Source organism: Nymphalis io, chromosome 11 (assembly GCF_905147045.1).
Source record: "Nymphalis io chromosome 11, ilAglIoxx1.1, whole genome shotgun sequence".
Taxonomy (NCBI): Eukaryota; Metazoa; Arthropoda; class Insecta; order Lepidoptera; family Nymphalidae; genus Nymphalis; species Nymphalis io.
The window spans coordinates 2,561,563-2,587,093 of NC_065898.1; the positions used below are offsets into that span (position 1 = coordinate 2,561,563).

The 25,531-nt window shown below is 30.3% G+C and overlaps 5 protein-coding genes across 8 annotated transcripts in view; 3 read left to right on the top strand and 2 right to left on the bottom strand.

Moving 5' to 3' along the window:
* LOC126771587 (atypical protein kinase C) overlaps positions 1 to 3,208 on the bottom strand; it is a 216,332-nt gene extending 213,124 nt beyond the window's left edge. Inside the window, exons 1-3 of the mRNA XM_050491552.1 lie at positions 3,163 to 3,208; positions 2,495 to 2,677; positions 386 to 506 (exon numbers count right to left, since the gene is read on the bottom strand). Coding sequence (XP_050347509.1) covers positions 386 to 506; positions 2,495 to 2,656 — 283 coding nt within the window. The 5' untranslated portion in view covers positions 2,657 to 2,677; positions 3,163 to 3,208. The remainder of the gene's footprint in view (positions 1 to 385; positions 507 to 2,494; positions 2,678 to 3,162) is intronic.
* Positions 1 to 11,616, top strand: part of LOC126771590 (zinc finger and BTB domain-containing protein 17-like) — a 299,967-nt gene extending 288,351 nt beyond the window's left edge. Inside the window, exon 13 of the transcript XR_007669553.1 lies at positions 11,604 to 11,616. The gene's annotated coding sequence lies outside the window, so the exon portion shown is untranslated. The remainder of the gene's footprint in view (positions 1 to 11,603) is intronic.
* LOC126771656 (F-actin-capping protein subunit beta) lies at positions 3,593 to 6,949 on the top strand. The gene is made up of 6 exons (XM_050491661.1): positions 3,593 to 3,739; positions 3,848 to 4,232; positions 4,498 to 4,697; positions 5,526 to 5,637; positions 6,069 to 6,215; positions 6,466 to 6,949. The coding sequence occupies exons 1-5, from the start codon at positions 3,737 to 3,739 to the stop codon at positions 6,197 to 6,199; spliced, it is 831 nt and encodes a 276-aa protein (XP_050347618.1). The 5' UTR covers positions 3,593 to 3,736; the 3' UTR covers positions 6,200 to 6,215; positions 6,466 to 6,949.
* LOC126771605 (daxx-like protein) lies at positions 7,511 to 11,527 on the top strand. Of its 3 annotated transcripts, none has more exons than XM_050491585.1 (6): positions 7,511 to 7,806; positions 8,039 to 8,375; positions 8,532 to 8,928; positions 9,598 to 9,860; positions 10,497 to 10,686; positions 11,001 to 11,527. In XM_050491585.1, the coding sequence occupies exons 1-6, from the start codon at positions 7,750 to 7,752 to the stop codon at positions 11,395 to 11,397; spliced, it is 1,641 nt and encodes a 546-aa protein (XP_050347542.1). In that variant the 5' UTR covers positions 7,511 to 7,749; the 3' UTR covers positions 11,398 to 11,527. The 3 variants fall into 3 exon arrangements, with proteins under 3 accessions (XP_050347542.1, XP_050347543.1, XP_050347544.1); XM_050491586.1 differs by having other exon boundaries at positions 8,194 to 8,375; XM_050491587.1 differs by lacking the exon at positions 8,039 to 8,375 and having other exon boundaries at positions 7,514 to 7,806.
* Positions 11,617 to 14,377: 2,761 nt separating the features above from the next.
* Positions 14,378 to 24,678, bottom strand: LOC126771690 (eukaryotic translation initiation factor 5A). Of its 2 annotated transcripts, none has more exons than XM_050491710.1 (4): positions 24,536 to 24,678; positions 21,694 to 21,931; positions 18,572 to 18,773; positions 14,378 to 15,747 (listed from the first exon to the last, which is right to left on the bottom strand). In XM_050491710.1, the coding sequence occupies exons 2-4, from the start codon at positions 21,900 to 21,902 to the stop codon at positions 15,676 to 15,678; spliced, it is 483 nt and encodes a 160-aa protein (XP_050347667.1). In that variant the 5' UTR covers positions 21,903 to 21,931; positions 24,536 to 24,678; the 3' UTR covers positions 14,378 to 15,675. The 2 variants fall into 2 exon arrangements, with proteins under 2 accessions (XP_050347667.1, XP_050347666.1); XM_050491709.1 differs by having other exon boundaries at positions 24,470 to 24,604.
* Between the last annotated feature and the right edge of the window lie 853 nt (positions 24,679 to 25,531).

Here is a 25,531-nt window from a genome sequence, read left to right on the forward strand (position 1 = left end):
GCTCGAAAAACAACGAATTTGATATATTTTCAAATTTAATATATTTTGCACATTAATTATATACAAAATATTAAACGATATAGGTGGCAGATATAGTTACTCAATTTATGTTTGGTTAGAAGTGGAATCGTTGTTTTTAGTAAGGCGGAAACTGTATATATAATAGATTAAATCAAAAGCTGTGACGCAAAATGCTGTTAATAATATACAGCCCTTAGATATTGTCCAAGGTTTTCTATGAATCTATCAATGCGTCGATTTAGAGTTATCTATGTATAAAATTATATATATATTATATGATCGTTTAAATAAGAACAAATTTTATTTTTACTAACTAAAAGCGTAAAAAGATTGCTTACAGGTTTTAATAAATTATTAAACTTACCGTGAACAGTGAGTTCCGAGTCTCGGTTGAGCTCGTACAGCCTTAACGCCTCATCCAGCTCCAGCTGAGTCGATATGGTGCAGGGATCACCTTCTTCGTCCACCCATTTCATCGTAAAAACCTGACAAAACAGGTTTACATGTAACATTATCAGAATATTATAACCTTAAAAATGCTTAACCGTAACGAATAGAGTTTCAACTTAATGTTTACATCGACGACGATCATTATCAAGATAAGACGCTAATCGAATCTACTGACATGAATGTTTTCTACAGAAATAGATATAATTTATCCACATTTTCTTTTACCGGAAAGCACAAGACTAAAAACTTATTATAATCTGAAGACCCAAGCGATCTCAATCCGCGACCTATGCTATTAAAACCGAAATAAAAATATTACTTTATTTAAAATTTTCAAGTACCATGTAAATTAAACAACATCTCTTTTAGTCATAGATTCAATCCTGATATTGTCGTACCCACTCCTAACACAAGCTTTATACTTAATTTTTAAGTAATATTTTTTAAAAAGAGGCAGCTTTGTTAATAATTATTACAATCAATACTAATCCGAGGCAGTTTAGATAAAAAAAATAACAATCGATACATTTAATAAAAAAGCAATTGTATTACAGGAATTTAAAAACACAATAGCTAAATAAACTAAGCAATTCATTGTTGGAACAGTGTCGCTAGCGCCATCTGTAATTCTTAAGATAAACTATAACATGAGGTTGAATTCTTTTAAAACTGGTTTTAAATCTCCATTTCACTTTACTTAAATTATAAGTTAAGTTATGTATTATTCCCACCTTTTTATTTTATTTTAACCAAAATTGTTCTCATTTAGTTTTTGCCTAAACAAATGCACCGAAGCATGACATTACAAGTGCGATGACACCAGTTACTTGAATTACAATAACTAGTATACACACAAGTTTTATTTTCATCAATAACTTGTTTTTGAATAATATAAAATAAGTAATGATTTATAATCTATAAAATTAGTAAGATTTTATAGATTTTCAAAACATTTTTTAAACAATACTGAACAATATATTGAGAACAAAAATATCTACAGATTTAATTAAATACATAATTAAAAAATAAGTTGCAGTCTTACTAATACTTTTGAATTTCTATAATATATAAATTGTTATGAAGTAAACATTTAAACTAAAATTGTATCCATAATTTTTTTTTAAATAAACTAAGCACTAAACAATTACACTAAATTTGAAACAAAAATTGAAGGCTTATGCAATTTTAAAACGAAGTAATATGATGCAAATTAGCTTACAAAATAATTATTTTTACTCTGCTTTCCTACCTGAGTATCCAGCTTATTATTATCTAGCTTTAATACCTGGAATACCTTTTGTACCCGATACTTTATTAATAATAAAAAAAAAGTTTAAAAAAAATATTGAATTTGTATTGTTAATTTTATAAGTATGTTTTATAAAAATAAACACTTTAATGTATGATTATAATAAAGACTTTAGGCAAATATAAAATTAAAAAAAAAACATTTCTTTTATATAATGAATGTTTTTCTTAACCAACAACATATTCATTATTGAATTGAATCTATGCCAACTATTACACTCACTTAATTACAAATGGATTACCACTAATATTTTATATCACTTAAGTTAAATTATGTTCAAAATACATAAAACCATATAACTGTATACAATATTATTAAAACATGGTGTTGTGGGTATCCCGTTCAACTATGGAATGCTTACTAGTTATTTCTAACCACAAATATAGCTATTACCAATTCTAACTGCAAGAGAAGTAAAGGCAAATAATCAACTTTGACATTAAATTCACATAATATAATTGGTCGAGATCTTGAATAATCTATTGTATTCATTATGAATTCATGAAAAAATTACGTTTTCAATTTTAATGAAGTTGTTATTGGAACAAAGATACATTTATCAAGAACTATTTGTGGTGTATACCAGAGTTATTAGCAAAAATCATAGAATATATAAATCTGAGGTTTATTTTGTCTTATTTATAGTCTGTATTTATTTATATTCCATCTTTGATTCTAATAGGATTTAGTGTGAAAAGATTGTTTTATGTATACCTGATCGGGCACAAAGCGGCATATCGCCATCATCTCTTGAGTGAACTCCTCTAATGTGATGTTATGGTTGATATAAGTGATGAACACATCTCCGCTGTACACAGTTTTCACTCGCACATCATTAGAGTGATTGTCCTGGCCCACCAGTTGAGTTGGCATCATGACACAGTTATATTATACTATCTGAAACAAATAGCTCTAATGTTAGTATGAACCTTTATATTTTGGAATTATACATAACAAATGTAAATAAAAATGAACATAACAAGAAAGTACATAAAAAGTATAACTCTATATTCTAACTTTAAAAGTTATTTATTTACTCCTCATAAGATTTACAGATTCCCAAATCTCTCATAAGGTTTCCAGTTCTTAGATGGTTTCTTTGCATAACCTTTCAAAGATGTTAATAAGATAACGTAATAATTAATAATTGATCATTGTGTGAGCCCAGCGGTATGTAGTTATGTAGTTTACTTCCCGTTTCGGCACATATAACAGGCGTTAAGGTGTTATATCGCACCGAACATTCCCATATCATGAATCATTTTGATAAGCACAAAGAATAGTTTATGAAGAAAAGCACTTTAATGAATGAATAACCATATATAACTTTAATTAAATCACTATTTCATTTAAAAAGTTATTGATAAATTAGCATACAATACCTATTTATTCAAAAAGTAGTATCAACAAAAGTTTGACACAACAACATTGGATTGACAAACTGACAGTTTACTTACAGGATATGGAATCAGTTGCGTTAAAAAAACATGAAAGAGTGGCACAAATAATAGAAGTTAAAACATAATTCTATAGTTATCCTTGTCTTACTTAAAGAGTTGAATCAAAGGCGACCAAGACAGATAAACATTCATTTTAGTATGAGCCATCAATGTTACAAGAATAGTAATACCGATAACCAATATAATATAAATTAAAAAATATACTTATACATTATTTAAAAAATATACTTTGTTTATTTAAAAGAACGGACTGGTAAAGATTTACCCCCGGCCGTAAAAATATATGTATCAAGTATTTCATAACATATTTTTTGGTTTTGAACAAAAGCAACATTGAACTAATGTCATTTCACTAACTTCTAACTTCAGCGAAGTTCTTAAATCATACTCTTCAGAAATAGTAATATTTTAATATTGCATTTCCAGATTAATTCTAATATTATTTTGATTTTAATAAACGGCTTTAAACTTTGTGTTTAAAAGTTTGATTTGAACCATGGTAAATATGTTATTAAGTTCGATAACAAAACGATATATTTGTTGTGATGACTAATACTTGCTCTATTTAGGATAATTTGTATTTATTTATGCATATATATTATTACAGACAGAACAGCAGATGGATTGTGCCCTAGACTTAATGAGGAGGTTGCCTCCTCAACAGATCGAGAAAAATTTGACAGATTTGATCGACTTAGTGCCGAGTTTATGTGAGGATTTGTTATCATCGGTTGACCAACCGTTAAAGATTGCACAGGACCGTAGTAACGGGAAAGATTACTTGCTGTGTGATTACAACAGAGATGGAGACTCGTATCGGTCTCCATGGTCGAATACATACGACCCTCCTTTAGAAGATGGTTCTATGCCTTCTGAGAGACTGAGAAAATTAGAGATAGAGGCAAATCACGCATTCGATCAGTACAGGGAGATGTATTTCGAAGGTGGAGTTAGCTCAGTATATTTATGGGACATGGATCATGGCTTTGCGGGTTTGTTCATTATATTATATTATTCATATTAAATATAACTTTTCAATCAAACAGGTTTTAAAAAGTGAAAGTACAAAAATGACACAAACTTTTTGCATTATAAAATAAATTATTAAATATTAAAATTTATTCTTTTTAAGTTCCATGGAAATATTACATTTTTAAAACATATTTATATAAATGATTACAAATTTTATGTTGAAATTCATACTTGATAAATTGAAATAAATAATTTTTGACAAAAAAATTTACGAATCGGTTACAGGTGTAATTCTAATAAAGAAAGCAGGAGATGGATCCCAAAAAATTAAAGGCTGCTGGGATTCCATCCATGTGGTTGAAGTGGTGGAGAAGAGTTCAGGTCGCAATGCTCATTACAAGTTGACGTCAACTGCTATGCTCTGGCTTCAAACTAATAAGGAAGGGAGTGGAACAATGAACTTAGGGGGAAGTCTCACCAGACAGGTAACTGTACAAGTCAATTAAACCGGTTCAAAATAAATAAGTCATCAAAACAAAATAAATTTTTTTCCTTCTTGTGCAATAACTTGTGAATAAATATAATAATGAAATAAATCATATGCTTAAGAGGAATTATTAGTATTGAAGGTAGAAACATCTTAAAGAAAGATTGCTTGTGGCTTATTTAATTGAAATCCTGCCATGTGTATCAACAAAAATCCATTGAAACAGCATATTGAAATACTTTCTCCCCAAAGAAAGGGTAAAGGTAAAAAAGTCTTAGGCCAGTAGTAGGACATAAACAGACTGTTCCTATTTTCTTACTTTTACTACTTACAAACCACTAGACATGAATAGGTTAATATTTTTTCCAGTTGTAACTTATATGCTTTATTATAATAGTATAAGTTAGCCTCATAACTAAGTGGATAACTTATACAGTTAGATATGAAACAAGAGTGACACGTAATATTCTGAGACGTAGAACATTGTTAGACTTGAGGGTGATCTCAGATTAGAGTGCAACTATAGTTTAATTTATATCTCTCGTGGAAAAGTTTGATCAGTGATATTTGTTCTTGTTCCCAAAATATGGTTGGTCAGTAATATTATTATATCATTTAGTTATTGAACCAAAAAACTAATAAAATATGCTTCAAAACTTAATTGATGTACAGTTTACACTGTATGTGATTTAAACTCCTTACATAGATTTCAAAATAAATCATATTTTAATTTACTACAGATATGTGTAAGAATAAAACATCATTCTTGTAAACAGTTTATTAAATTGAAATATATTCAATAACGAAATGTAATGTATTTTAACAGGCTGAACAAGATTCTTCAGTAAGTGATGTCACTCCACACATCGCTAATATAGGTCGCATGGTGGAAGATATGGAAAATAAGATCCGTAATACATTAAATGACATTTATTTTGGTAAGTACTTCTATTAGAAATTGATGTAAGAATAAATAATTAAAGATGCAAAGGTATATATATATACTAAAACAACCTGTGCTCATTGACTACAAGTATTGTCCTTATTTAAAGCTTCCTGTAGAATAGGAGATAAGACTATTTAATTTGCTAATATATTTAGAGTATTTTGAAACAGGGATAAATATTCATTTAAAATGCTTTATGCATTAATTGGAATCAATATTGATGAAACTAAAATAGTAACATAATTTGATTATTTATAAGTGATGTAGTTCAAATTTGATCCTTCAATTTTCCATACTATTCAAATTGTTCCAATGCTTTTTAATACAATGGATTGAATGAATGAAAATGGATATGATAGCATATCCATTTTCATTCATTTTTTAATTACATGTATACTGATAATGTGGTGTATTTTTTAAAAGGAAAGACAAAAGACATTGTTAATGGTCTACGATCAACGGTGCCAGCTAATGTGGCACGACAGAAGGCAGCCTTGCAGCACGATTTAGCCGAGGCACTGCTCCAGCGCAGACAAGTCACTCGTGCCGACTGAGACTGCGAGTACTCTGGTATTATATCTTGTGATAAAATAATTATAAACAAATAAGTAGATTTAGATAGAAAAATATTATTAGAGCCCAGATAACTTAGTAGTTAAAACACCTTAATTTTACAAAACTATTATGGGTTCAACTGGGGCAAGCACCGTTTACTTCAAATGCTTATTTTGTGATTTTAATTTATTTCCTGCAAGGCTATGAAAAACTGCACATAAAAAAAATATTTAGTAATTTACAATGAAATATTTATTTGTTTCAGATGAGTTGGAGGTTTTGGGTTAAATATTTAACAACGACATAGAAAAGTTCAAGAATTATGGAAATTGTAGTAATCTATTATAAATAATACGAGTTATTGGTATCAACACACTTTAAAATTTTAATATAAGCATCCATTACGGTGCTCATAAATGTCCATTATATTGTGTTATTTTACATAAGTAGTGAGGGTTTGAATAAAAGCTTAGTTAAAATTTTAATTAGCCCAAAATAATATGTCCATCTCTTTGATTGCATTTTTATTGCTTAGTATTTTTTATTGTTAATTAGAAAATCGCATTTTAAATTTAAGATATTCTATACAATAAGATATCAGTATGTTATTAATATAACTTTAATGCATGGTAAGCTCTAAGCCAATTGTTAATGTTGCAATATTAATTGTATCCAGAGAACATAAGTTTTTCTTCATAATACAATAATAGTTTTGGATTGGCCTCTCTAAATAAAGTATATTTATCTGATATTGTCAATTTTTACCCAATTTTTTTATCACTTTTAAATTGTGCTTTTTTTACTTTAAATGACAAGTAGAGTATAAAAATATAATAGAGACTAGTGATGCACGATTATCACTAAGTGATTACAATAAATCGATAAAGGTTAAATAACATTTGGTATGGAATTGTATATAATAAGTAACCTAAATTAAGGAATTTTAAATTTCTGTTCAGAATACATAACATTCGAAGCTGTTCTTTTTTTTTTTTTTTTTATAGAATAGGAAAGCGGACGAGCATATGGGCCACCTGATGGTAAGTGGTCACCAACGCTCTTAGACATTAGCATTGTAAGAAATGTCAACCATCGCTTACATATCCAATGCGCCACCAACCTTGGGAACTAAGATTTTATGTCCCTTGTGCCTGTAATTACACTGGCTCACTCACCCTTCAAACCGGAACACAACAATATCAAGTATTGCTGTTTTGCGGTAGAATATCTGATGAGTGGGTGGTACCTACCCAGACGAGCTTGCACAAAGCCCTACCACCAGTTTTATCGGTTTAAATTAAGCCAGAAGTGGAAAATTATTAGTGAATTACTGAACACTTATTGTGCGGGTAGCAACTAGCAAGTGCCTAGAGTATAAAAGTCAGTTATGGTCACTGGACATTGGATAACCAAGAAACTCTATGGTTTGTAGAATAAATGACATTGACATATGCTGTGTCCGCCAAAGTCCGTCCGTCAAATATTGTAAATAAGTGTACCTGTATATATGCATTATTTTGGTGGATAAAAATTACAAATTAAAAAAAATATGAATTACGTAGAAGATATAGTTGAGTTATCAGAAAACGATGATGACGATGATTGTGTAAGTGTATTATAATTCCTAATTTATAAGATTCAAATTATTTTCAAGTAATATTCCATCATTCGTATTTCCTTTTCCATTTATCCGTTGTCGGGTCAGTGCAAAAAAAAATAAATAACCTGTCGCTTAACCTTGGGAATATCAGGGATACGAATGTGGTTGTCACCACATATAATGTAGAACGACATGGTATAAATTGAAATAAAAGCAAAAATAACAATATCTATTTTAGGTTTTAGAGTCGGTGATATATGAAGATGCAAATTTAAATAAATCTGTTAATGATAAACATCCATTATTCACTGAATTTATGGAAACATGTTTTAAATTAGACAATTCAGAAGAAATGATAAGAGTTATCAATAGAACATTATTGAAAATTTATAGGAAAACAGATGTAAGGTTTATAGAATCACAAGTGTTTAAAAAAGCTTTGAGAAGAGCGAATAACCTTCTAAAGACAGAACCAAATTATAAGTATTCCCACATAAAAGACTTGTGTAATATCCTTAGGTCAAGTAACACCAAAAAAAGAGTACAACTTATAACTTTAACTAATAATATCAAAGGTAATTCATTCTGTTCCTATCTCTGCCATCAACATTAAAAATAATAATTCCAAAAAGTCAGTAATTAATAAAATAAACACAATATTTCTATCAATATTTTTATATTATTGTCAACTGAAAATTGTAGCTTCTATATATTTATATTATATATTTCAGAAAATAAACTACGATCATTATCATGTAAAAGAAAAAGTGTAAATGCAGGGAATATTAAAAGACAGAAAATGGACATTATAGATTTAGATTATGTTGAAGAAGCTTCAACAAATGGGCAAGATAAAGATTCTGAAAGAAATTCGATCTCAAATGATATTTTGGTTTGCGGAGAGAAGGAAAACAGTGATATTGGCAGTCCAAGCAAAATTACTGATGATAATAATCTTCTCATACCCCATAAAGAATTGGAATATAATATAAATTTACAAACTAATGATAATGAAAAAATTAAAAAAATTGAAGAAGAGATAGCATACTGTAAAAGGGTTATAGCTCGGTTAGATGAGACAGAAGTTTGTATTGATAGCAAGAATTCCCCTTATCTTAAGTGTGAAAGGTAAGTTAAAAATATTTTAATACAAATTTTTTTACTTGCAATCTTTCCTTACTTTTTTAATTGCAATAAAATTTAATCCCAACTGAGTAATGTAACATCTTTTTAAATATGGGTATAATCTAAGACCTCTAGACAAGCTTTTCTATTTGATTTCATTTGTATCAAAAACTACTGTTCCAGCTGGGTCAGTAGCTTTTGAGTATAGAGTAATGATTAGTCTTAAGTTTCCATTAAGGATGCAATTATCAAATAGGTCTGCAATATCTTAACATTAACTTGCGTTAAACAATCACACTTTTCAGTTACATAAGAAGTAAATTTTTATCTACTTGTCTTAAATCTAGTTTTTGTGTATATCTTTTTTATTTTATATGAAACCTTCTCTTAATTATACAAAATATATATTCAACTAAATTTTGCCTGTGCATGTGTCATAAAACCAGTGGATGAATTTTATTAAACTGATAAGCTGCTTCATATCTATTATGTAAGATATCATTCGAAGAGTTTTTTTATTGATTATATTAAGGCATTTTTAATTGAAATAATTTAGTGAAATTTTGTTAGTTCTTATTATGATGATAGTAGGAGATATGATATTGTATATTATGATTTTCTATCAAAACTTTGGTACTTAATGAAAATATTATCATTATTATGGTCTTAAAGGTTTAAAGCTCGTATAGTTAAGCTATATAAGGAGCTGTGTAAGCTAACCGGGGAAGTACCGGTGAGAAAGTCGATAATACACTTAAAAGTGAGAGATGGCCACCCGGCAGGTCCTGTGCGGAGGTTGGAAAGGTTCCTTAATAGAAATGTTGGCAGTGATGGAAATCCAATGTTTCCAAACTTTCGTGATGTTGTCAAATGTGTGCTGAAAGCAAATGAGAAAGAAAATCTTGGATGGAGTAAGCAGCAAATCATGAAAGAAGGTATTAAAACTTTAGTTGTTAATTTATTATCAAACTAAAATGAAAAAGAAATAATATTCTGTATCTATGTGTGGCAGTACTTTTGATTTATAAGTCTTATATAATAATAATAATGTCCTCCAGACCGATTTATCTCCAATCGCCAATCTCAAGAGAGATTAGCCAATTACGCAGGAGATATTATACACTAGAGATAGTGCACAAGTGTGTGCGCAAACACAGGTGCACTCTATTCCATAACTCTCATAATCCGATGGGACGACAATCCGACACGACCGGAAAGAGTTCAGGCGCAGGACCAACGGCTTTACGTGCTTTCCGAGGCACGGGAGTGTCAACACTTCGAACTTCCAGACTCCAGGCTGCTACTGAGAATTTTCTAACAGAAAAATCCAATAACTTTTTATTATCCCGACCTGGGAATTAAACCCAGGATCTCCGGGTTTGCGGCCTTATATCAAGCCACTAGACCAATGAGGCAGTCAAGTGAGACTTATATAATAATTTGTAAATAAAGTGACATTCTTAATAGAAATAAAGATAAATTATAATATTTGGTTTCCCATTTCGCAAAAAAATAACTTAAATATATATAATAATTTAATTATGTTCTATTTGTTATATACACTCAAACAGCTAGTGCACTGTTCACACATTGTGGTCGTGCGCTGCAGAAGCGGCGGCAGAGGCGGGAGTGGCGCGACTTGCTCAGCAAGGTGAAGCTGGAGGAGTGTGACGACCCCGCCGACCGCGACCCGGAGCTGCTGGCGAGGCTGGACGCGAACAAGCGCGCCGCCGTGAAGAAGGAAAAGGAGATACTCGAAAGGTATAAGGCAAACTCTTAATTTTAGCGCCAACTATTTAAAAGGAGCAGGTTCAATACTGTTTACTGTATTGAACCTTGGGCATTGTCGTCCCTATATTTTTCCTCATTCATTATTAAATCATAATAATATTTCAATTACATATATATATATATATATATATATATATATATAATAATTCAATTTATTTTTCCTGGGGTTTATTATTTATAGAGATAGCGTTAATTCAGTTCCTCACACCTGTCGCTTTTATTATAAGCAACAAGCTTTATTGTCTTAGGTAACATGTTTAATAATAATTTGTGTAAAATTATAGGTATACAAAGATGCAAAATATGCCACCACAAAGAGATATATCAGTATGGAATCAAGTAAAAGACGATGATGAATGTTCTCACAATTCGGAAAGCGATTTTGACATATCGTCTGATGAAAGTGAAGACGAAGATTTACCAAATAATAGTTTAAAACAAATAGCATCTACAAGTAAGGAAATACATCAAGAAGACATTAATTTAAATAATGATATAACAGATAGAATTCATGAAGTTGAAGCAAATGATTTGTCTACTATAAAGGTTAAAAAGGAACCAGAGTTGAGCCTAAATAAAATTTTAGAAGAGCTTGGTGAAAATCATACGACACATGTAGAGATTGAGGATCCGTTTGTTACTATTGAAATTTCGGACGGCTCTTCCGAATCCGATGTATGACAATTGTTGAGATTATTTATGTTACATTTTTTTATTATTTTAATACATAAATTATGGATTAATATTTTGTTTAATTAATATTTTTTAAAATTAAATAATTTATAAGGCAAATAAACAATTTTCTACCGACTGTGGTATCTTCTAACTTCAGGCAAAACCTAGCAGACATTAACTATTAGTCACCTACTAATTGAATTATCCAATAGATTTTATATCTCGTGCACTCAAAGAGATTGATCATTACTAACCCTCGATTCATTGATCACAAAATAACTACCCAATAAATATATATTTAGTTCGTAAAATGCAAAATTATTACAATTTTTTTTAATCGATGAATATGTTAGTAAACGAGCCTAAAAACATTTGCTTTTATTTATTAAGATAATTATGACTTGAGATGAGATTAGTTTACTTCTTACATTTAATTGAGAGGTGTATGATTTAACGACTAGTCGGAACGTGCAAAATCTAATTAAACAGATGAATGGAACTATAGTATCTTCATAATATAGTATTATATAATTATCATAATCGTATAAATCGTAGTAAATCGTTTTGAAATAAACGATTTACTCTATAAGTATATAGATTTAATAACAGTGAAAAAGTCAGTGGCAATCATTATTATTTATAATTATCATATTTTTATAGCTGTTGGAGCTGAGATGGCCTAGTGGTTAGAACGCGTGAATCTTAACCGATGATCGTTGGTTCAAACCCGGGCAAGCACCACTGAATATTTATGTGCTTAATTTGTGTTTATAATTCATCTCGTGCTTGACGGTGAAGGAAAACATCGTGAGGAAACCTACATGTTATGTTAATTTCATTGAAATTCTGCCACATGTGTATTCTACCAACCCGCATTGGAGCAGCGTGGTGGAATAAGCTCCAAACCTTCTCCTCAAAAAGAGGAGAGGAGGCCTTTAGCCCAGCAGTGGGACATTCACAGGCTGTTACGGTACGGTACTGTACTGTACAGTTATAATTAATTATTATTTAGTTCAAAGGGATAAATGGTTGAAACGAACGGATGGTAAAGCTTCTCATTGTCCATAATTCATAACATTAGGTCTGTGTTTGTCCAATAATATTGCATGGTATAAAAGTTGGCACAAATCAAAGGTCAGTACAATTCCAATAATTAGGAAATAAACAGAAGATTGAGCTGATCTAAATATGACAACACTATATTCTACTGGTAAACATTAGGGTTGGTAGCACTAGGTAATGTCAAAACAATTAGTCTGACGAGGATGTTGTGGAAATCCGTATTGTGACGGGGGGAGTGTAATCAAGAGTTATCTTGTCGTTATCTTTAGGTAATACATCAATGCATATTATCGAGTTACCTACTTGCTGGAAATCGGGAATAATAATTAAAATGGACTTATGTAATTACTATTACATAATAATACAATTTTTAATATTAAAGTATTTTTAACTAACTAGACTAACGAGATTTAAAAAACAAATATCACGTTTTAAGTGTTAAATAAATCGTAATTTATTTATTCATAGATGTTGTTTTGCGTATCTTAATTATTACTTATTTTATTAGCTTACGAAATTAAAAAATTTGTATGCCATTCTCTGGCAGTGTGGCAGATCGGATTGCTGTGCTTAGCATGTTAAACTTATTAACATAATGGTATAAACTATAATTAGCGATAAATTAATTGAAATGTACTATATTTTATATATATTACTTGCTCTCTGCCTCAATGGAAATATTCTTAACAAATGTTTATTTGTCGTCTTCGTAATGCTCGATAGACAACTTGCAACTTTTTTAACGTAACCACTAAGTTAACAATTTGAATTATCTATTGTATAAAATGGCTTTGCGTATAAGTTTCAGAGGTAAGAGGTTCGACTCGAGTCAGCTCAACTAGTGCTTGGGTTTTCTTTTACGAAATTTTCAGTAGCACCTCCATGTCGACTTTCCGAAGCGTAAGACTGGTTGCTGCACATGCTCGCCCGCGTTCTTTCCAATTCCTCCGACTATGAGAGCCAAGGAATAAAATGCAGCCGTGTTGAGCTTCTACTTGTTTTCCACACATGCGTAGTGGCCGGCTCACTTGGATCGATAATTTACGGTCAAAGTATATATATATCTTGCGTAGGGGTTGGCATTCGTGATTGGTCGGCTAAAGTTAATACGATCGATCATATATGGACTCACTGGTATCTGCCGCTTTAGCCTGCTATTGCTAACGTTAGTGATTTTCTGTAAGCTCACTAATGCAAAATTCTACTAAAAATATTTACACGAGATTTGTCATACTTATGTAGTGTAATTTTTTTGTATACGATTGATTAACGGAAGAATTTTAAAGTCTGCTCTTTTTACAAATCTAACAGTAGTATTTTTTTATCCTCCGTATATATAGTTCCGTGTATTAAAATTTCATGTTTAATTTACTAAAAAAAACAAAAAAGGGGTAAAATAAAAAAAGAATTACAAGTCACGGACGTTCATTTTGTACAGATTTTAATTTGACAGACTTTTTAATAAATAGTTACTGCACTCACATATATTTAGCAGCCGATGCTATTAATTCGGTAATATTTGCACAATGTCAAAATAATATACGTAAAAAATTGCACAAATGTTGAATATTTATTCTTTTATTCAATTCTTACGTATATACAATTCATCACTTAATATCATCGCTCACAGATAACTATCCAACCCTTGCCCCGTAAAAAAGTAAATAATTGCTTAATAGTTACTTACATTGTAAATTTGACAGTATCGCTTCGATTGTCACCAAGCTACTTTTGAATTAGTAATGTTTATTATTTATGAAGCGTCATAAATTTGCTAATACCAAGAGATTTAAAAGAAAAGAAAGAAAAGAGTTTTACAAAAAGATTAATCTCTTACGAGAATATGCAACCTAGTCTAGTACTTACAAACGAACTCAGTGGAAGCGATATGAAGGTGAAATTTGTCCATGAAAGAAAAATATACTCATTACTAAAGTATTTTATTTTACATCGGCAGATGTCCTTACAAATACTTTAGTTCGGTTTTATAAATAAAAAACTTGATTACAAGCTGCTAATTATAAAAAAAAATCACCAACAATAACGATTATGCAATTTTGAAAATAATGTACATTTCAAACTGAGAACAAAACAAAAGTTACTTGTTCAAGTCGAACGGCCTAAAATTTTAACTAAAATTTGCGATGTATGAATTTTGAATGCATAAAAAAATATCTTTTCTATAGGGCCTTACCTTACATTCTTACATAATATTTAGTATATCATATCGTCTTTGACAATTTGATGTTAAAAATCGATAATTTTTAAGGATATACAAGTGCATAGTACCCTACGTGGCCTCCGAAGGCGGCACTTGCAATACGACGGCCGGAACTATACCTAGAGTAATAGCGAGCCATTCGGTAACATAGATCATATGTTCAAATCAAAGAGAGCAAGGAAAGGCCGACTTCAGCACGTATTCATCTAGTGCTAAGTTTATATAAGAATAATCAACTATTTTATCTAAAAATGCATTTCAGTCTTGACTGAAGATATTGTATTTTCAAGTGACAGTGGTCAGTCTTTGTCACCGATCGGTATCGATACGTGACGGCGAATTTTGGGAGGTGATTCATGCAGTATAGATAGCTCTATACGAAAATAAGTTATCGAGTCGAAATAATTTGAACAGATGACGAGTGTTACGCGTAAGGTCTCCGGCGCGCTGCGCTCACACAGAGGACAGATCAATCACACACATCATTCAAGAATTTTTCTTTATTTCTATTTTTTTGTAAATTTTTTTATACTTTTTTTATCGGTCCTGTTAATGTATCGATTAAATTAGCGTTAAATTACGATGATAACTTCAAGTTTGCGTCCATCTCCCCGACGGTGTCCACGCGGCAAACTTTCGGCGACTCGCAACGTAACTATGAGACGTAGTAAGCGAAAAGAGAACAAACAAAACAAAACAAACGTGAAGTTCCGCGTCCGTCCGCTCTCGTCTCGCCCGCCAGCTCCCGTACATTGCTGGTCGACGTCGATGGACTCGAAGTGAATGTGACCCGCATGGCGGTTAGGTTGAGCAAAGGTCTCCTGGGCGTCGACTGTCGCCGGCCGAGTGGTGCGCGGAGACGGAAGCGGACGTCGACGGACCGGCGTCGAACGATCATATTTTACGTTAAATTATACATAATATTATGTTTTACATTTATGTAAGTTGTTGATTGTAAAAAAATTATATGTTTGTTATATCCCTATAAATGCTGAGTTGGTTTATTTGTCGAGAGCCGTGTTTGCCTTCACTGCGATCACACATTCCTCGCCGCAGGACTTCAGCACGGTGCACTGCAACAACGGAACATGCTGTTATTATTATATCCTTAAACATTTATTTAATATTTTAGGAATTATAGAATCAAAGGAATACGTATGCGTTTATAAATCGACCTGTGTACATTAATTAATCGAGTCCCTCGATATATAAAATTAAACAGTAAACTTAAATATAAAATTAAAGTAAATCTTGATAAGCACAATTTTAACGATAAGCTACATTTATATTAATAAAAATTGTCTGACATCAATCATCGCTATCATCATATATTTATATTAATTGATAACTTCGACCAACTATTAAGCTTCCAAGAAAAACTGCCATGGTGATATTAAGGTTTAGAGATTAACATATATATTTTACACTTACCATTCTAAATTGTTTCGCATAATGCCCGGTTGTTATATTCGAAAAACGAATCGTTTTACTTGCGGATAGTAGAATTATCTTCATTCAGAAGTTATCATTGGTTTGCTACTTATAGACTTACGAATTAAAACACAGTAGTGTAAATGTGTCAGATACTGGTGTTTAAAAATATATATTCATTAAACAATCCATGTAGCCGTAAGAAAAACGATTTTTTTTTAATTGTAGTAACCTTGGGCTTTGATTAAAACTTGTATCAATAAAAAAATCTAACTATATAATATATAGTATTATCGCGACAGACTTAATTTTTTAGTATTACCATTATATATGGCCAAAGACATGTTTAATAATTAATTTTATTATTTTTTAATAAAAATATTAATCAAAACTGAAGACATCGTTTTAAACATAATGTTAATTAATTGTTATAACAAAGGAAACTCATAACATTAGCCATGATTTTAAATGAAGCAAAATTTACATGTACGTTTAAGCAATGTCAGTTAAATTCAGCAAAGTTTGACTCAAACGATAAACATTTGACCTCTCGAAATCGATCGATTTTAATTCGAATCATTACCATACTGGGTTCTACATTATATTAAAAGTGATCATAAAGTTACATTATTGTTTAGACTAACTGTAAAAACGATACTATAATATTACAAATACTGTCTGTCTTTTTCACTTTCACAGTTTTAACCAATGAACCGATTTTGATAACATTTGACGTGAAGCAAGCTACTGGTGGTAGAGCTTTGTGCAAGCTCGTCTGGGTAGGTACCAAACACTCATCAGATATTCTACCGCAAAACAGCAGTACTTGGTATTTTTGTGTTGCGGTTTGAAGGGTGAGTGAACCAGTGTAATTACAGGGGACATAAAACTTGGCATAACAGGTGGCGCATTGGTGATGTAAGCGATGGTTAACATTTCTTACAATGCCAATGTCTATGGACGTTGGTGACGACTTACCATCAGGTGACCCATATGCTCGTCCGCCTTCCTATTCTATAAAAAAGAAGCTTGAAATCCTCAATAAAGAATATACAGTCTATTTTTTTATATCTAACACTGACACGCGAGCAAAAACTAATTGAATATATTTCGCAAAGAGCAGCGTCTTATTGTTATGAAGGTAAAAAAAAACAGTGAATCATAAGACTAGCTTTAAATTTTGTGTTGTAAGTCAATGAGTCACATAAGTTGTAGCATTAAGTTTTAACTAGTAAGCGACATTACAATATGTTTCTAGCAAATCTGGCCAGGTATTACTTAGCCGTTTTAATATTAAATATGTGAACGTTTTTCAGTTTTCCTATCACGTAGTAACGGATCGACCAATTATTTTTTTATGAATATTTGATATACTACTTTTAGTTTACTGAAGAAAGTCACAGGTGAGATGTGTAGATAAATTAATTATTAAGCCGCTTTATTCTTATCTTATCACGTTACCACGGTTATGTATAGGTCGTTTTATAATGTATTTTTTGTCATATCAAGAGTTTCACAATCCCGACACCCAGGGATCCTCGTAGTGGTTATCTTGACTATAAAAGTTATAATTTCTAACAATTTGCCATTTAATTCAAACATTTAATACAAAAACATTATAATCCCCTAAATTAAGCTATATATATATATATATATATATATATACTAGCTATAAATTAAGCTATATAGTTACTTTATTATGTCTGTGTGTGTAGCTACCGACATTTTGAATTAAACGTTAATATTGCGTTCAGAAACAGCTGAAGTTATCATTTTATCACATGTCTTCAAAACCCATTGTCCATATAGCTAGCAAGAAATACTAGCTCAGGTAAAGGACGGAATTATTATCTACGAGTTCATTTAGCACCAACATATTATTAAATATGTCAGAGACTCTACACTCGACCAAAAAACTAGTGATACCCGTATTATGATAATTTATACTTGGGAAGTAAAAAGGTGTCCATCTTTATCATTTTTACGATACTATCCGGTAAAATATTTACGTTTTAAGTCCTACGGAATTGAGTGTAGCGTCGTTGCATGCATTTCTTGAAAAGCGATAATGGCTATAAATACCGAATATTATGTCTAGATTTTAAAACATACTTCCCCGACTTCTCTATTTAGATATTGACCAATTCAATTTATGATAATATATATATATAATATTTATCATAATATATATATTATTATATTTTATATTATTATATTATTTTATATGATATATATAATTTTATATTATTTATTATATTATATATTATCATATAAATCTTCGAGCATCCCACGTTCGCATTATAAATTTAATATATCCTTAAAGTTGTTAATTTTTTAAAAGTTTCATATGTTGATCAGGCTACCTTAGAGTGGGGCCACTACTAGGATTATATAACCAATATCATATGCCATGAATTGAAATGAATAATTATAGTAATTAATAATAGAAAGCCGTTAATATCTCACCAGCAACTCTTTGCCGCTGTCGAAGTCGGAACGCAGCTGGGTGCCGAGGTCTCCATCGGGTATCTTTAGGTCCTCGCGGAGGTCTCCGTTGTCGGCCATCAGGGTGAGGTAGCCGTCATCCGATATGTCGGTCAATTGGTAGTCCTCGCGCTTCACGTGGGGCACGTCCATGTTGTGGGTTGATGGACATATATCTTCATATCTGGTGAAGATATAAATACATTGTATTATAATTTGTTGCTATCACTAAATTAAAACGAAAACTAAATTTAATATGATTCTTATTTGAAAGCCTTGAAAATAAATTACGAAATAAAAAAAAATATATGACTCGTAACTGCACAAAATAACACCATACATCCTAATGTAAAAAAAAAACCTATTTGATTCCCTCGCGTCGCTTTGTCCGTGTGACACACCCTATTTTCCGGAAAATACTAATTTTCAATGCCAAAAATTAACTCATCCGAACTAAAATCTTAAATAAGACCGATATAGTATACAATAAAACACGAAACGAAACGATTTTCTGAAAATCGTTATTAATAAAGACGAAGACAAAAGTTACGTAAAACCCTATGAATAAGTAATGTATGTGACAGAAAAATCAATAAGAGGTCTTGTTTTGAATACATAAATAATATTGATCTTTAACGATTGCAGTTTCGTTTACACGAGGTGCAGGCCTGAATAATTTACGTCGCAAAGAACTAGTTCAACATTTAACATGAATAATAAATGCCGACCTTTTGTGAGAACATTTGTAAATTTAACGTATGGTGTTTCCGAAGCGTATCGTATCGGACAATATAATAGATAAACATTTTGAAAAGTTTAAAATTGATTACATTAATAAATAACAAAAACAAATACATTCATTAATAAGAATATTTTATGATTTTTAAAGCGAGAAGGTCCATATATTTGATCATTAGAATTTTAGGAAACTAGAATTACGAAAACTATTTATTTAATTGTATATCAATGTCATTGACATACAATACAGCATGTACGAACTAATTTTATAAGAAAAAACGTAAGATTCAGTAAATACAATTTGTTTCATTTAATTTCATTCACAATATTTGTACTATAAAAATTGGTACAAAATCATTGATCAGTTACTATTAATAAAGTACTTATCGTGTGATTATTATTTTAACTATCAATTAGTAAATGTATTGTTAATACATATTTGTATAAAGTAATAATAATTTAATATATGAGGTTTTAATATGAATGTGTTCCTAAACGGTGATCCCAAAATACAGTTGCATAATGAGACGCATAGCCGGAACTGGTGGTCAATTTTCGAGTATCCTCAGCACGAAAGCGATATAAATCGCCCTCGCGACTCTATGGACTCGTATTTTATGATATCGTATTGGTTTTAGCTTAGTATATCGCCTATTTCACACAAAATTAATATTTGACATAAAAAGTGTTTTGTGATCATATAATTAATATAACAAGTTTATTTGGTAAATTATTTTATCCAAATTTAGCTCTACAAGTTTAACTGACTATTATCATTGAATATTTCAAGACTTGGGCTGAAGACCTTATCAACCATGGGATTTTCAACGGCCAAGTGATTAGTAATTTATCTAATATTGTCAAAAGTGAGTATTAAGATATAACAGACACCTCATACTATCTCGAAATTATTTTATTTCAACAGTCTTATCTATATATAAGTAACACTTTTTTTTAAAGGTAGATTTGTTAATTTAGTTTAAGAACGAAATTGGTAAATGTTAATATTTTTGTTTAGATAATCATGTTACTTAATTGAAATAAAGTATATATATTTTTGTTCCTAATTAGTTTATATACAAATTAATTACGATATAAAGTTGGTTGTCTTTTATTTAAATAAACGCACTAAAGCACTATTCACATTTAAGAAAGTTGACCTTTGAAATTTAATAGGATGCATATTTAATAAAGGTCAAGCAAATTTGCTAGGTTATAATTTCAAATCTGCTAAATTACTAAATTACATATTAAATAATAAATAAAATGTAAGGCTACCAATGCTTTAAAATGTAGATTCTACCGAAAAGAGACAAAAAGACGCAAAATTAGCAAGTAACTGCTTCCTTTCCGTTTTTTATCAATTTAAATAAATAATTAATTATCCTAGAAAATCAACAAATACCAATTACACACTTTTTTTCAATCAACCAAACAATACTCATATTAGAAAATGTTTCCCTAAAATGAGCTCATCTAATTAATATATGAACACAATAAGGAAAATTTATGCAAGTATAATCAAATATATGGGTAAAATTAATTTAAGCTGCTTCATAAACATATTAATTATATCTTATTTCTTTTCACTGATGTATTGAAATGTTGACTTGAAAAGTCAATAAATTCTCTTTGGGGTGGAGTATTCAGTTCTATAATGAGATACTGCATAACATTTTACATATGACCACAGACAAATTAACAAATATGAAAAAAAAAAAATTAACAAGGCATATTATATTATTCTGTAAAACATTTCATAAACAATATGATTCAAGAAGCTAAGAGTTAAGAGTGATGATTTTCATACAGGATTTATAAATTTAATTGTATAAAATGATAATTTATATATCTGTATATTCATGGAAAACAGTAACTACACTATTTCTTTTCAGCCAAATCAACATTTTTTTTTTTTTATAGAATAGGAAGGCGGACGAGCATATGGGCCACCTGATGGTAAGTGGTCACCAAACGCCCTTAGACATTGGCATTGTAAGAAATGTCAACCATCGCTTATAGCCAATGCGCCACCAACCTTGGGAACTAAGATTTTATGTCCCTTGTGCCTGTAATTACACATAACATTCCAAACTATTAAGGTAGATTTTAATTTCATCTTCCTTGTAAAGTTTCAATTCCAGAGTAATTACCATCACTATTTAATGCGGTATTCTTAGCACACTAGTCTGAATAGCATCCTACTAGTGACGATTGTATGTGGATGCACAAAGTTTCATAAGGCACAAGCAAATGATGATACGATAGTCTGTCTTGATTTAAGCCAATGCATTCTTGACTGTCATAATAATAATTTAAACAGAATGATACAATTTAGAATATATAACTTAAATGGTACTACTTACTTCTTTCCATTAAATATATCAATTCCCACAAGATGGACTTTAGCATGTCCATGTTTGCCTGTCTTCGATGTGGACATTTCAACGATTTTGCATGGACGTCCCTTCAGCATAACGAAACCGTTCTTGCGGAGGGCCGAACATTGCATGGGGAAGGTCGCGGAGGCGCCGGAGTCCCCGGTCTCAAAGTGTGTGTCTTCAATGTCACCCATGTTGTGTGCGGTGCTTTAAATACGTGGATCTGGGGAAATTAATTTAAGATTATTGATTTTTTGTTAAATTATCCATATTTTCTTTTATCTATATAAAAGGAACATTTTAGATAAAAACTAAATTTACAAAAACAACAGTAACCAGTGTGAATATGTACATTTAAAAAAAACTTGAATAGTTTCATCATCATCATCCATTTGTCGTCCATTGTTGGACATAGGCCTCTCTAATGGCACACCACCAAGCTCGATCTTCAGCTCTCAATTTTTATCCACTGCCAGCCACTTCGCTTATATTGTCACTCCATTAAACTGGAGGGTGTTTTACGCTATGATGATGATGATGAAGTACCATTAACTACTTTTTGTAAAAAGATTCTTTAATAACTAAAAATAGAGATTCAAAATTAAGTGAAATAATCTTAATTAAAAAAGAAAATTTGTACTCCTAGCAGTGATCCCATCTCACAGTAGTGAAATGAGACGCATAGTCGGAGTTGGTATATAATTTCTGAGTACCCGCAGCACAACAACAGTATAATTAACTGCAATTGCGACTCTATGGGCTCAAATATTTTTATGATCCATTAATATACTATAACTATGACCTAGCACACACCTAATATTTTAATATCCAATGATCTTATATACAAATGCTACAAATAAATTAAAACCAAATTAAAACACATTGATAATCAATGAGAACATTAAAATATTTTATTTTGGTATGTGACATTTACGGGCTTTAGTAACAGCATCAACTTTACACTATATGAGTTATTCTAGTTTCTGATCTGTTATGATGGTTCTAAATAAAAAAAAAATTATTATTTAGTATGAATCATACCTGTACTTAACTTATAAAGGTGTCAAAACTTTTATTTACTTAAGATACAAAAACTACCAAAACTGTTATGAGCAGTGCAGAAGTCAAATACCCTTCATAGTACTCCTCTAATTGATAAACATCGCCATTAACCGTAGAATATGACACAAGTGATCTGACAAAATTAGCACAGTTCATTGACCTTAAATGTCAATGAACTTCACCATGAGGTTTGAAAAGGTGGTAAAGAAACTTTTTGGAATTGAAAAAATACTAATAAATTAATATCATCAGTAGTTATTATATCAGTAGTATTGTATATGTTGATATGCAATGACAAAAACCATATAGACTTAATATAGATACAATTTTTTCACACTTATTAAAAGAGACAATACGATAATAATGAATTTGGTAGATATTTTGGACTATATAAAAAATAAGTAGTAATTATATTCCATATGCTAATTATGTACATACTTGAATTTAAATTGTATGTCTTACTGTCTTAACTAATTAATGTGCTTTTATCTTAGCTAAAGTTCAAGGATTAATGCAAATATAAAGAGATACAGCTCTTAATATAGCCTAGTTTTTCTTAGTTTGCAAACTGTATTGATTTATTATTCATCATCATTTAATTGTAAAAACCACAGACTACTCAAAAGAATAGTTTTGGTTATAATTAATGAAATTGAAATATTAATTTCAATTAATAATATAATGAATGAAATTATATTTCATCAATGATAGTTCCTACAACAATAAATATAACTGGTTTCAATTATATCACAAAGAAAAGTGTATAGTTTTTCATTTCAGTCAACAAACCAAACCACATTGCATTTTCTATAGATAGCATATTGATTAAAATTTGATCACATATGAATGTGAACTTGCATTTTCAGCACAGATAATAATTTACAGAGTAATGTAAATCACAGATTTATTCAAAAATAATAAAAATTATTTATTACTTGTACTATTTTACTGCCGTAAAAGTAATAATTTTTAAACCATATCAAAAAATAATTTAAGACATGACTCATGATAGTTCTCACAAATTTATTTAAAATAAGATGAATACTGCAAAGCTATGCTATTTCATCCAGCGAAAAAAATGTGCTATACACAATGCACACAATTTATATTAATGAAAAACATAAATATACGCACTTTTAAATAATAATTCACTAAAGCCTTTTAGACAATAACTGGTCACGCCTGTCTTCGTTATCTAGACAGTAGACATATGAAAATATTACCTATGCAGTATGAAAATTCAGGCGACCTAACCCCACCTAGCGCTTTGTAGCGAAAACCTAAACTGATGTACAAATCGAGAAAAGTCAATATTATGTATGTAATAACACTAAAAATTTAGAAAGAGCAAATTTTGACTAGCACTATTAAATTATATGTATGACATAGTGTGGTATGCTAGCGAACATGTGCCTTTTTTCAAAAGGACATCTTGATCTTGTCTTCGCAAATCTACACTGATATCTTTAAAATAGTAAAAATCTGCAACGAATCTACACGTAACAAAGAAACATTTCATTTATAAGATAAATAATAACTGTCATCTTTTGTAAGCAATACCAAGATCATAAAAGAAAAATAGCAATTTTGACAAACGTGCCGGCGCCGCGTTTTAACTTATCTTCTAATTTTACACATAATTCACACTGTTACATTGCGCTTAATTCACAAATTTATATTCACTATAGAAAATACTTACGAAAACAATTATTAAGACTATTGTAAGCAGTTACACGATAAAACTAAGATATTTATCGACACTCACATGTGACCGACGGGTTCTTAAACCGAAAGGTCAATTTGCGCCTGCGTAGCACCTTCATCACTTACTTCCTGTCGCGGGGTTCGCAGTAAAGCCAAATGGCTGCCTTTTAATGGCGCGAAATATGAGTTCTGAAATTAAAATACGTCTTTTAATAAATTATTTCAAAACAGAACTTAAGGATTCAATTAAAATTCGATTTAAGGTATAAAAATTATAAAAGAATGATGTATATCAAGAAATAAACAATAAAATAAATTATTTTCATTTATGATCGTACGTGCTGTTTTACCGACAGTAGTTTTTGTTGCTAATTTTGAGAGATGGCAGCACAAGTACCTTAGTTGACGCGTACATAGCTTCCACATATTGATATAATTATAGATAACATATCATTTTCCAATTTGACCTATCATTTTATTATTTTATACTAAAATAAACGAAATAACTTAAATATTATCACAATGGTATAAAAACCTACTGGTTCTCACAATAATTAATAAAAAAAGTTTTTTAATCTGTTATTTTACGATTGTTCCACAATTTTTTCATAGGTGGCGTAGTTAGCTCTTGTAGGATTGTTTTTAAAATAATTTCTTTACTCAAATATTATATTATATAAGTATAATTATGTTTTTTTTACCAGTCTATGGATATTTATCTGTTCCCTGTGACTTTGTAGGTGTTAAATTTATATATACCTATCCGGTAACGAGACCGGAGGCACCAAGATACATATATTTTGTCAAATTTAACTAGGGCTTAATTGAAACAGTATTATGACTGGGATTCCTAAATTAATAAAATAATAACTAAGAAAAGTTATAATACTTATTAAAACATTCTTTTATTTATACATACAAAATTATGTCTTTTTGAGTTTTTGTAATCGGGCAACACGCGTCATGCGGAAAATATTGTTTAAAATTTTCGATATTTTTTATTACTGCTATATAAGAGATGAAAAACAAATTATTCTTGTGAAAGCTTAGTGGAGCA